The sequence below is a fragment of the Eutrigla gurnardus genome (genome assembly GCF_963514095.1).
Source record: "Eutrigla gurnardus genome assembly, chromosome: 15".
In the NCBI taxonomy this organism is placed as follows: domain Eukaryota; kingdom Metazoa; phylum Chordata; class Actinopteri; order Perciformes; family Triglidae; genus Eutrigla; species Eutrigla gurnardus.
The window spans coordinates 23,809,650-23,821,769 of NC_139938.1; the positions used below are offsets into that span (position 1 = coordinate 23,809,650).

Sequence of the window (12,120 nt, forward strand, 5' to 3'; positions counted from 1 at the left end):
AATCAGAGTCAGCTGCACAGAAACTGTTCCACACTCATCCGGCCGGCAAACCTTAACGTAACCGACAATGCTACTTGGTGCGACTGGGCGCCTTTTGGTAAGTTTTTTATTTGTTGCACTTGGAGACTTATGAGTACATAATGCATGTGGTGTATGTGGTGTAAAAGCTCCGTGAACACCTAGCCCTCATGTCGTACACACACTATTGTGGATGAGAAATCTTCTCTCACAATGTGTGAAATTCAAACCATCGTTCCAGGCCGCTGCATGCCCACACTGGTGTTTTCAGTCATTCTGGCCAGTCAAACCAGTCAGGTTGTTGAGGTTGGGTGTTGAATTATGGTGCATTTACGTGCTCATCGGATTTCCTGAGTTGAGAAGTCATTCTTCCAACTTGGGTGTGTTCACGAGCTTTATGTCCTACTGTGGGAACAAACACGGATGCTACAGAGAAGACAACACGTTTTCTCTGTAGCATCCGTGGTTGTTATAGCTCAGTGTTTAAAAAAACGTGTAAATAGCTGTAGTATTTGTTTGACAATGAAGAGCTGCCGTCTTATTCATTTCGTGCACCTGTACATTCCCTAAAACCTCTAAAATATTGCTTTACCTGTCTTGTTATCAAGGTTATTGCTAATAAATAACATGTTTAATTAGTCGAGATCACTCTTTGTGGACAGCAACTATTGGTTAATATTCGAAATTACGTGAGCAAATAATTGATAATGCATGTGAATTAATAAAACGTTTATGACCATCAGCCCAACATTGACTTTCATCCAACGTGCTTTTGCGTAACATGCCGTCAACTCGGCTTTCTGAGTGGTCCTAACTTGAGGGTCCCTGAGTCCCTGGCTTGTGTCGAGTGTATCAGCAAACACAAGTGACTGTGTGGGAAGCTGTTGAGGGCTCTGGATGCTGCACAGCTTCTACTGAAACATCTAGATGTCTAAATGATTCTACGGAGAGAGCTCATTGTTTGTTCTTCTCTAGACCAGGACAACTACCAGACACTGTTTGGGGTGCTGGACAACTCCTTCCTGGTTGCCTATGCCATCGGCATGTTTTTCAGGTATGTATTTGGTTGATGCCTGCAGACTTTGTTGTGTTTTGTGTTTTGCTATCGTGTGTCATAATCCCGTCTTGTGTTCACAGTGGGATATTTGGAGAGCGCCTGCCTCTAAGGTACTACCTCAGTTTTGGGATGCTGATGAGTGGATTGTTCACATGTCTGTTTGGCCTCGGTTTCTACTGGAACATCCACTCATTAGGATACTACGCTGCCATCCAGGTAAAGACACAATAGCACAAAGTCTTGCTCTCTCTTTTTGGTCCCCTGACCGTCCCTCTGGTTCCACCATCAGACAGACTTTCCACATGCACACAACACGTCACCTAACTTCCAGATTACCGTAAAATTGGCTGAATTCTCCTTTTAATCTTGGAGACTGAATGAGCATTCCACTTTGTACCTCCAGTAGGAAAAATGCTCACTCAAATAAGATGGGTGTATATCCTTTGTATTGTTGAATAAAACAATCACTCAGAGAATTTAGATGAATTTTCTTGCTAATTGTGGACAGCAGTTGGACCCCATACACATAAATTATTCACAAACATAATCAAAGTACTTCTGGGCTCACAAACAATGCTGGTTTAAACAAACTTTAATCATTATCAGAAAACTCTAAAAGGATTATTTGTTCCTTTTTTCTGATTGAGGAGAAGATCAATACATTATGGAAGAGCACAGCTGTTTTATATTGTTGTCACTACTAAATATTCCAGCTCATAGGTCAATAATACAACTATTTTAAAGTGGATTTCTTGTGTATAAATCCCATTTCTCTCTTATAAAAGGCAGATATTCCCAAAATGTTAAAACACCTCCTATAATACTGTCAGTTTGTGAACCAAAAGATCTGCTCTTAAAGCTGTGAAAGGCTAGAAACAACCTGTCGTCCATTCAGGCAGAACTACTGCATACAACAAATTCACATTTATGGAGAAAGAAGGAGGAAGCACAGAGATCAGATGAGCTGCTGCTGACTCACCAAAACCAAACACACACACACACACACACACACACACACACACACACACACACACACACACACACACACACACACACACACACACACACACACACACTCTCTCTCTCACACACACACACACACACACACACACACACACACACACACACACACACACACACACACACACACACACACACACACACACACACACACACACTGCTCCTTCCTTAGCTATAGGGCATCAATGTGGTGTGGATGCACGCTCAACAGTATTTTTTAAAAGCCCTTTGGCCAGTAACAACCACACACATCGCCCGGCACCATCAGGTGTTATTCATTTAAGAGTCGGTTTACCCCAGAAACAAGTGAAGAAACCAGTTTTGGAACAAGCTACTTTCCCTTCCCTTGTACAGTACAGTGTTAAGGCGGCAACTGCTACTGTTATTATAACCCTGTTCCTCCTCCTCGTCTCTGAAATGATGTCTGCAAAAAGCTTATGTTCTCATATCAACAGTCCAACACCCAAAGACATTTCAGCAAAGCAGTAGATCTTCATATCTGAGGAGCTGGAAAAGAGTGTTTTTCTTGCTACTCTATTTTTACATCTGAACATTAAAATAATTTCCCACAGGTAGAATTTTTGGAGTCCAATTCACCTCTTTCTTTGTTTTTTCCTTGCTGTTAAAACTGCACAGATCGATGTACAGATAAATCCATCGTTATATGTCCTAGTTGGTAGCTAGCTCACAGATGCCATGCTGTTCTGTAGCACTGAAGTGCCAGATGAGCCTCAGACCATCACATGACTCTTCCCTGGAGTCAAATTCCACAAGTAAATTCAACAACCTTTAGGAATCTGTTATTAGGAATAGTTCACATTCTATAATGTGTTTAACTGACACTCATTGAATGTGTGAGTTTGTTAGAAAAATGGCCTCTTTGATACAAGAGAAAATACAATATCTGAGCCTACGTTTTTAAAGATTGCAGCATGAAGCTATCAAGAAGATTAATAGCCTTGATTAACAACCCTTTTACCCCATCGCAGGTGTGATCACAGAGCTCTGGGGGTCAGTACCAGACCTTATTTCTCATCTCCTCTCTTTAACAATGTAGAGGGATCTCATGGTGTCTTAGTCAGGCTTTCTCTCACACACATCACATGACTCACATCTGCATCATATGACTGCGTCTGGGCTTATGTATGTTTGGTGTGGGAATGTTAAGACTCATTCACACTGGTCTCCTATTCTCCTTGTTTAGGTCATGTTTGTAAGGTTGTACCAGCGTTTAGTCGATGAAGTAAGCTAACACTGGTTATTCTCCTTCTGCAGGTCATGAATGGGCTCATGCAGACCACCGGTTGGCCTGCAGTGGTGGCTTGTGTCGGTAACTGGTTTGGAAAGGGGAAGTAAGTACTGTGCGATGTGCAACGGGGGGTTCGGTCCTGCTGACTATGCAGCGTTAGATGCTTTTTTTTGTAGCGGGCTGACTCAGACATCCGTCACGTTTCGACTCATCTCACAATATCAGTATCAAATCCACACCATAAACCTCAACGGCGTCCCAAATAAAAACGACCATTTAAAAGTTTGTAATCTTCTGTTTAGAAAGCTTAATTCGGTCCAGACACATTAGAGAGGACTACTTTATAGGTTGGAATGGTCTTTCATGCTTTTAAGAAATGAGAAATGGATGCTGCTTTTAATGAAGCGTTTGTTTTATACATGGAGAAGAAAATGCTGGTTCTGCTTCAATGAGACTGACAATTGAAAGGGCAGAAAGAGAAAGAGAGAGGATAGAAAAACAGGAACTGTTTCAGTGTCAGATGTACAATAATGCATATACATGACTGGAACTTACAGACGTGTTGCTTGTGTGATGTCAGTGTAATAGGAGTATTCTATATCAGAGTGCAAGACTTGCCAAGACTAGCCACGTTTCACTCAGATAGTGAAACGTGGCTATTTGACTAATCGCTTGTGTGTTTTGCTCCTCAGGCGTGGATTGATCATGGGAGTGTGGAACTCCCACACCTCGGTGGGAAACATCTTGGGCTCCCTCATCGCAGGGGTCTTTGTGTCCTCGGCATGGGGAATGTCCTTCATCGTCCCCGGCATCATCATCGCCTCCACTGGGATTCTGTGCTTCTTCTTCCTGGTTGAGAGTCAGTTTCTGTTCATAACCTAAATCCACACCACGCAAAGCTCCTTTCATAGAGGCCTTACACACAAACCTGTCATCGGTCTATTTCCAAAGAATGTATTTATTTTGATTGGATGTCTGCGATCCATCAAGAGAAACACAGACACACCTGCACTCGCAGCATCGTGCTCCACTTCATATTTGTGATGCAAACTGTTTTCTTCTGCTCTCACTTTATTACTTCATTATTTCTTGTCAAACCAAAGTTTTTCTTTTAAGTTCTGAATGGCATCTTTTCTTCTCTCTTATTCAGAACCTGAACATGTCAACTGCACTCCTCCTCAGCACCATGTGAGTTAAAACAATAATCCATTTTCCTACTAAACATCCCCAATAATAATAATAATATTTCATTACATTTGTATAGAAACTTTCATACAAGATATGCAGCAATAATGGAAATTGACATAAGCATGACAACATAAAACAGGAGAAATATGTTGGAAAAGAATACGTAACAAGATGTAAAATAAAACCCATTGAATAATCATTTTAAAAGCGTTTTGCCTCGAGGTCTCCCTCTTCCCACCCTGTAGCAACACTGTTTGATCTCATGCATGTGTGTTTGTGTCGTGAACAGGAGAGTGGCGAGGCGAAGCCTCTCCCGGAGAACTCCAACGTCCATGTTGAAGGATCTTCCTACGGCGCCATCACCTCCGAGCCAGCGGAGGTCGTTGAGGAGCAAACCAAGGCAATCAGCTTCTGTGGGGCTCTCAGTATACCTGTGAGTGGAGACGACTGTGCTTAATTGTGATGATAACGACATTTTGAGATGATGAAAGGGTTTTCATGGTGTATTTTTGTCTCACTCAGGGAGTGCTGGAGTTCTCTCTCTGTCTGATGTTCGCTAAGCTGGTCAGCTACACTTTCCTGTACTGGCTTCCTCTCTACATCTCCAACGTCGGTCAGTATTTACACGCATACTTTATTTATTTTTCCCAATGAGGAAATTAATAAACCTTATACTCTTTCTTTTTAAGTTAATGTGTTTTTTTCTTTCATTTCAGCACATTTTGATGCAAAAGAGGCAGGAGACATGTCGACATTGTTTGATGTAGGAGGAATCGTGGGTAAGCTTTGAACCTTGACTGATAGGTCACATGACTTCATCTGACGAGATGATTTTGTTTATGACCAAAGGAATGGAAGGAAATAAGTAAAATCCCAAACATATGACGGAAATACAAATCGGCAGTGTAATTGTCAGTCTTCTAGGGAAGCAAATAAAGGCCTTAATATTTTAAATGTTTTAAGAAACCTAATACTAATGCTACGTTTAACCACTGCTGATGTGGAAAATGAATTTAAATCATTTAGATATTTTACTGAGCCGTCTGAATCTGAATTTATTTGGTTTTAATCCCCCCGCGGACAGATCAATTCAATACATGCTTTATAATTTCTTCCATAATCACTTGGATGTTAGTGTGAACATTTAAAGTTTAATTTAGGTGTCTGGATTTTGACAATCAAATTTGTGCAACCACATTAATTCAACAGCTTTTGCGACTTAAATCATGTATTTTTGAATATTTCTCACTTTTTATTTTCACTTGAACCACACACATTCAGATCGATGGTTTTGATAGTAAGATATAAATTAAATATAATAATAAAGTATATTATCAATACTGTGAATTCAGTTGCCCGATCACAACCCTTTATGACACCAGGCGGGAACATCGGTGAGAAGCAACACCATTGATTGCATCAAACACTGCAGTGCTCCATAATGCAGCAGCAACGCCCCTAGTGGATCCCAGGAACATAACATGCACTTGCCCCACAGGGAAAACATGAGAAAATGGCTCAGTCTGGTGGAAAATAATAAATACTACAAGTTTGAAGCTGGTGCTCTATAATGAAAGCCTGATTTAATGGAATGCAGGATGTTATGCTGTAATAAAATGGTTTTAATGGGTTTCAGTGGGGACATTGCTAGTCTGCATTTAGGCAGTTTAATATAGAAAATAAAAATAAATGTCAACATAAAGCGGTCAGTCGTGCGACTGTTTCAGTTGCTCTGAAACATTTATTTGAGATTTTATTTGTTTCATCTTACACACAGGATGATGTCCTGGTTGCTAATCAATATGTCGAATACCTGAATGGATCAAAGCAGCGCTGATCATGTGGCACAGAAGGAAAATGTTAAATGAACCATGGGTCTGCTTCAGAATTGACGGTCCCTGAATCCTGTTTTTAAGTTTTAAATTCTGTTCATTCCCAACATCCTGGTGTAAAGTTAACACGGTTGAACAGATAATCCCAGTGCTGCCAGGAAGATGTGATCTGACTTGAGTGTGCTGTGTTTCTACAGGAGGCATCATGGCCGGCCTCGTGTCTGACTACACGGGTGGGAGAGCGACGACTTGCTGCTTCATGTTGCTCACCGCTGCCCCGATGGTGAGTGTCATTTCACAAATCAAAGGATTTCATGACGTCACCCTTTAAACCAGTGGCTCCTTGCTTTGACTCCAAAGGTCGTATGCTACCGTTCAAGTTTATTTAACAAGTTTATTTTGTTCATGTTCCAGCTTTTCCTCTACAATCACATTGGACAACGGAGCATGGCTACTACAGTCGGTAAGACTTCTTTATTTAGTTTGTTTTTCCTGCTGGAGAGCCATCACACCTTTTCTTTTTGTCTCGTTGTCATCGCCTGCTTCACCTTTACTTGACAGTCCTTTCACTTAATTTATTCATGCTCCACCACACGGCTGTGATGTTACTCTGAACATGAATAAATAAAATAGTCCTGAATCACCAGATATATACGATAAAGGTTGGTTTATTTATATACCGGGTATGGTTTTCTCCATATGTAGGTATGCTGCTATTGTGCGGAGGCCTGGTGAACGGACCGTACGCCCTCATCACTACTGCTGTGTCTGCTGACCTGGTAAGACCTGAAGCATCATGGGAAACCCACTGCCATCTGTCAATCACCAACAAAAGATCCTGATGTTTTTCATTTAAACCACATTCTCTCTACTTACGAGGATGTCTTTGGAGTGGTGGAATGTAACTAAGTACATTTTTACAAGTACTGAACTTTTTGAGGTTTAATTTTGAGGTACTTTCCGTTTGATGTTATCTTCTAATTCATTTCGGTGGCAGATATTTCCTATACTACTATGCTTGTTTGACAGCTTTAGTTACTTAACAGTATATCTTAACTAAAATGATCTCCACCTTTCACAGCTGCAACATTAAAATGATGAACCTGTTCATGCATCCGTAGCTATAATCCTATAATATAATATTCAGAAATGGGTCGATCGACATAATGAGTCATTTTACTTGCTTTGAGTATATTTTGATGCTAATACTATTTTACATATTTTAAATTCAGGACTTTTACTTGTACTTGTGTATTTGTACAAGTCAAATATCTGAGTACTTCTCCCCCCATTGTCAACAGGGAACACATGAGAGTCTGAGAGGAAACTCCAGAGCGTTATCAACAGTGACGGCAATTATTGATGGGACTGGTTCAATAGGTATGTATGCTTTATATTACATAACTGCTGTAATCAATGTCCTTAATATTAATAATTCAGCCTATTTTGACTGATTGTTTTGGTTTGATGACCCACAAATGCTGCTCATCATGTTATTCTCTAGTTGGTGGATAAAATGAAGCATTTAGCCAATAGCAACAGATTTCCCCCAGGAGCTCAAAACAGCAAGAAGAAGGAACATTAGAAAAACACAGCCTTTTGTAGTTTGAAAATAGAATTTCAATTCAAGGAAACTGTGAACATATATCAGATAATACAATTTCATTATTAAGATATTGCATTTTTTCCATTTTCCTCCCCTCCTTTTGGATTTAACATTTGGCTTTTCTATGAAAACATTGCAGCGTTGTATGAAGTTTTCTGATGAATACATCTGTTGCCGTGTTTCCTGTAGGAGCTGCAATCGGTCCTCTGTTGGCCGGTGTGATCTCTCCCACCGGCTGGAACAACGTCTTCTACATGCTCATCGCCTCCGACATCTTGGCCTGCCTGGTCAGAAACACCTCCTAATCCATTCACTGACTTCTGTAATCTCTTACAATACAACACTGCAAAGGCTTGAGACATCCGGCTTTATCTGAGATCTTTCTGTCAGTCTGGTAACGACACCCTGACTGACACGTTGTTTACTTGTCTGTCTGCCTTCAGCTTTTGTCCCGCCTCGTTTACAAAGAAGCCCTTGGTTGGTGTCAACGTGTTCCCCGAACCAGAGGGTGAGTATCGCCACCAGGAGGGTCGCACACTTCATGGAATATTAAACCTGATTTGGGCTTCCCATCATTTTGGGAGCAGTAATGCCGCTGCACGCACACCCTGCAGACTGTTCCAGTCTTTATGCTAAGCTAAGCTAACAGTCTTACCCTGGACAAGACAGTAAATACATGTATCTCCCAAAATATCAGATAAAATAAGGATATTAAGTTGGGTTATTGTATTTTTTTTCCAGGTTCAAAGAAATCTGAAACACTCACATAATCAAACTGGGACCCAAAAACAGCAAATGCTGAAATCGACCTCAGGAGACCGGACCACCTCTTTCCATTTAGGATGAATGGAAACCAGAGAAGCCACCAGTGGATTATTCAAGGCACTAAAACTAACAGTTCAAGATGCCTTCTTATTGTAAATCAGAGAGAATTATGTCTTTATGGAGACAAAGCTTTTTTTATGACTAATCTACTCATGTCAACTTGTTTGTTTTAATATTGTTTTGTCATTAAAACTGTACATACTTTGTGAATTTTCTTAATTTCTGCCTCCTTAGTAACGACTTCCTCATTATACTCACCATTTCAGGTCAATCAGTTTGGTGGTATATTGCTGTTGCCAGATTTTATATTTTGTACGGTTTTCATTCATTAACGAGTGTTGAGTCTTGATCCATCTTTGGGATAGTTCAGTCAACATTCTGGAAAAGTTATTAAAGAAGTTGAAAGCACCGTCTTATTTTCACCTCATAGTTTCAACTCAGCCAACTTCAGGGATTAATGCTGTACAAAAACACGGGGCAGTTGTCGGCTAATCACAGGGTCGGCGGTTCGATTCCCGACTCCTCCTGGCTTCATGTCAGACTGATTCCAGCACCTTAACTTGCTGATGTGTGAGTGTGTGCATGAATGGGAGGTATATTTATATTAAGAATGTGAATTGATGAGAAAACGTGTTTGTGGAGCATCCTCTTGCTCTCGTAATGCTCATTTATATCTCTTTCAACCCCAAAGGGTAGCTCTTTACTTAAACTTTATTTTGCATTTAAATGCAGCATATAAACATTTAATAAATAACACACTATAATACAGTTTCAATATAACGCAAATAAGTGTTCATTCATGTGTATGTAGACCGATAGAGGATGAGTTCTGACTTGAGTGAGATGAGTTGGGGGGGTGAGACTCAGTTTGCCATCTTGGGAGGAATCTGAAAATGCAAAAAAGCTTCCAAATCCACAGAAAAAGCCCCAGACCTGTTTTTCTCTTTGTGTGAGCAGGGGGCAGAACATTCTGAAAAACAACTTGTGATCTTGTATGATATACCAATATTTCAATAAATAACTATTCAGTACATTTACATGTATTTACTTGTTATATTTTGTTTGACAAAGTCAGGAAACCGATGTTTGAGACAATACCACCTGGACCAACTGGATCTGTGCAGCTAAATCAATACAGCACTGTTAGGAATGAGCATACATACCACAAGGGGGCGTGCTCTTTCTACCATCCACTATATAATGTGCAGTACCTCAGACACTAACCAAGGGACATGAGAGCCTGCATTAAAAAAAAGTGTTACTCAAATAAAACTAGTAGCAAAACAATATTTTGAAAGAGTCCTTAGCAGCTGTCCTGTCAATCTAAAAAAATTAAGAAAATTACAATCGAAAGCTTTCTTTAGCTGCCGCAAAACTGTAAAAGACAAGGAGAAATGTTGATGTCTATACATGCAAAATAATGTTAAAACCTGTATGGATGCACCATAAACGTGCATGATCCATTATCTTGTGAAATAAAATGTCAGCAGCAAGATGGAGCTGATCCCAGCTGTCATTGGGTGAAGGCAGGGTACACCTGGACAGGTCGTCAGTACAAAGCAGATTGCAATCCCTCTAATCATACATTTTAAAATTCTGCATTTAACACAAGACATAAAACAGAATCAGTGACGATAGTGCTGATACATTTTATCCAGAAATGACGCTATGCTTTTCTTACGGCTGACATAGTGATGGCAGGCTGTGCTCTAACATTTCAAACATTGCTCAAACTGTAGATTTGTCTTATCAACAGGATTTGTTTTGCTGTTCATGTAAAATATATGATTTGTGGTGCATTCCTCGAGCAAAGTGCACTCAAACCCTCAGATGCAATCACAGCATGGGGCCTGGTATCGACACCAACACCAGTGGCAACCAGAACATGCTGTAACTCCCATGTTTCATGTTTTTTTCACTACATGAATCTAATACAGAGAAAAGTAAATTGTTGGCTGTGAGCTTATCAGGCGCTGGTGCTGATGAAGTGCAGCTTCTTTGTATTAAAGACACATTCAACATGCAGAGCAAGCATTCTTAAAGCTGGAGAAAAGTATTTGAAAATAGATCAAATGTATCTCCTCCCTTCTCCCTGAGACTCTGAACCAGGTCTGAGAACCAGGTCTCACCGAGTCCTTACTATGAACCCTTACATGTTCCTTCTTGTCTGCAAAGTCTGTCTGTATTGTGTTTCCTCAGTTTAAATACTGAGCTGTTTAGTCCTGTTTGACGAGAATCCAAATCTTAATCTTTTCATTGAATTGGATCGATTCTATACGTTATATAAGTGTGGTTATTTCTTGTGGCTTCTTTCCCTGATATTCATAGAAATATAAAACACGTTTAATGTCTTCTATCAAAATATCTGGTGTTCTTGTTTAGCAGCGGTTCTCCACTGTAAACTTATAAACCTTTCCGTTCTTTAAATGTTCCCTGGCCTTTAGACCCCAACCAATGTTTACTCTGTGTTCCATCTGGAAACCACCCATGTAATCTATGCTCTCTGTGATCTATAGCTGCATGTACTACGTTGTGCAGCTGTAAGTTCTGCCATAGAAATGAAACTAAATCTTCTGTTGTTATTGCTGACCCCAGGTGAAGAATGTACAAAACGATGAAGGTGATTAATGGTCAGGTCTTCTATGGAGACCCCTAAAACAAATAGCTGACTTTATGTTTAATACATTGTATAATACATGAAGAAGTGCTTATTTATATTCTTATGTGCATTATGATCTTTGAAGCATATCCTTTGAAGCTTTTTTTATTTAGTCAAATAATGTAATTCTGTTGTGATTCAATCATGTTTCTGGCATATCACAACAAAAGTTACCACAAGACACTTTTCATGTCAAGCAGGACTAGAACACGCTCATGACTTTCAGAGTCAATACATTTTCCCAACATCACCCAGGAGCAAGATTTACAGTGCGATATTGATGAGAACAAACTGCCTAAAATACTTTTAGGCAGAAATTGAAAATTGTGGGGGTGAAGGTTTGTAGTGTGGATATTTATTTATATATTTATTTGACCAGAACTTCAATGTCATGCATTCCCACGGCATTTGAGCCTTTTTAAAACATGAAATCATACATTTGGTAATAAAAATGTGCAGTTAGTCTTGCAGATGTCCATACCGTCTACAAGTCCATGGTTAGTTGCATCACTGTAAACGAGTGGAACAGGTTAACGGTGGATGCAGGGTTGCCAACTCTCCCGCTCCTGGCGTGACACTCACGCTTGCCGTGACAGCGTGAGATTGATAGTAAAAGCGTGAATGTCACTCCAGGAGCGTGAGAGTTGGCAACCCTGTGGAGGTATT

At 40.1% G+C, this 12,120-nt stretch overlaps 2 protein-coding genes across 2 annotated transcripts in view; both read left to right on the plus strand.

Annotated features, from left to right (window-relative positions):
* The window catches only part of psmg1 (proteasome (prosome, macropain) assembly chaperone 1), a 13,147-nt gene extending 8,789 nt beyond the window's left edge, over positions 1 to 4,358 (plus strand). The window contains exon 8 of the mRNA XM_084028063.1: positions 4,349 to 4,358. The gene's annotated coding sequence lies outside the window, so the exon portion shown is untranslated. The remainder of the gene's footprint in view (positions 1 to 4,348) is intronic.
* slc37a2 (solute carrier family 37 member 2) overlaps positions 1 to 8,999 on the plus strand; it is a gene marked incomplete at its 5' end in the record, with an annotated part of 11,923 nt that extends 2,924 nt beyond the window's left edge. The window contains 16 exons of the mRNA XM_084028755.1: positions 7 to 97; positions 994 to 1,072; positions 1,156 to 1,291; positions 3,371 to 3,447; positions 4,037 to 4,203; positions 4,495 to 4,532; positions 4,822 to 4,965; positions 5,055 to 5,145; positions 5,249 to 5,311; positions 6,562 to 6,647; positions 6,779 to 6,827; positions 7,070 to 7,143; positions 7,666 to 7,744; positions 8,160 to 8,257; positions 8,414 to 8,478; positions 8,712 to 8,999. Coding sequence (XP_083884881.1) covers positions 7 to 97; positions 994 to 1,072; positions 1,156 to 1,291; positions 3,371 to 3,447; positions 4,037 to 4,203; positions 4,495 to 4,532; positions 4,822 to 4,965; positions 5,055 to 5,145; positions 5,249 to 5,311; positions 6,562 to 6,647; positions 6,779 to 6,827; positions 7,070 to 7,143; positions 7,666 to 7,744; positions 8,160 to 8,257; positions 8,414 to 8,478; positions 8,712 to 8,727 — 1,353 coding nt within the window. The 3' untranslated portion in view covers positions 8,728 to 8,999. The remainder of the gene's footprint in view (positions 1 to 6; positions 98 to 993; positions 1,073 to 1,155; positions 1,292 to 3,370; positions 3,448 to 4,036; positions 4,204 to 4,494; positions 4,533 to 4,821; positions 4,966 to 5,054; positions 5,146 to 5,248; positions 5,312 to 6,561; positions 6,648 to 6,778; positions 6,828 to 7,069; positions 7,144 to 7,665; positions 7,745 to 8,159; positions 8,258 to 8,413; positions 8,479 to 8,711) is intronic.
* Positions 9,000 to 12,120: the final 3,121 nt, after the last annotated feature.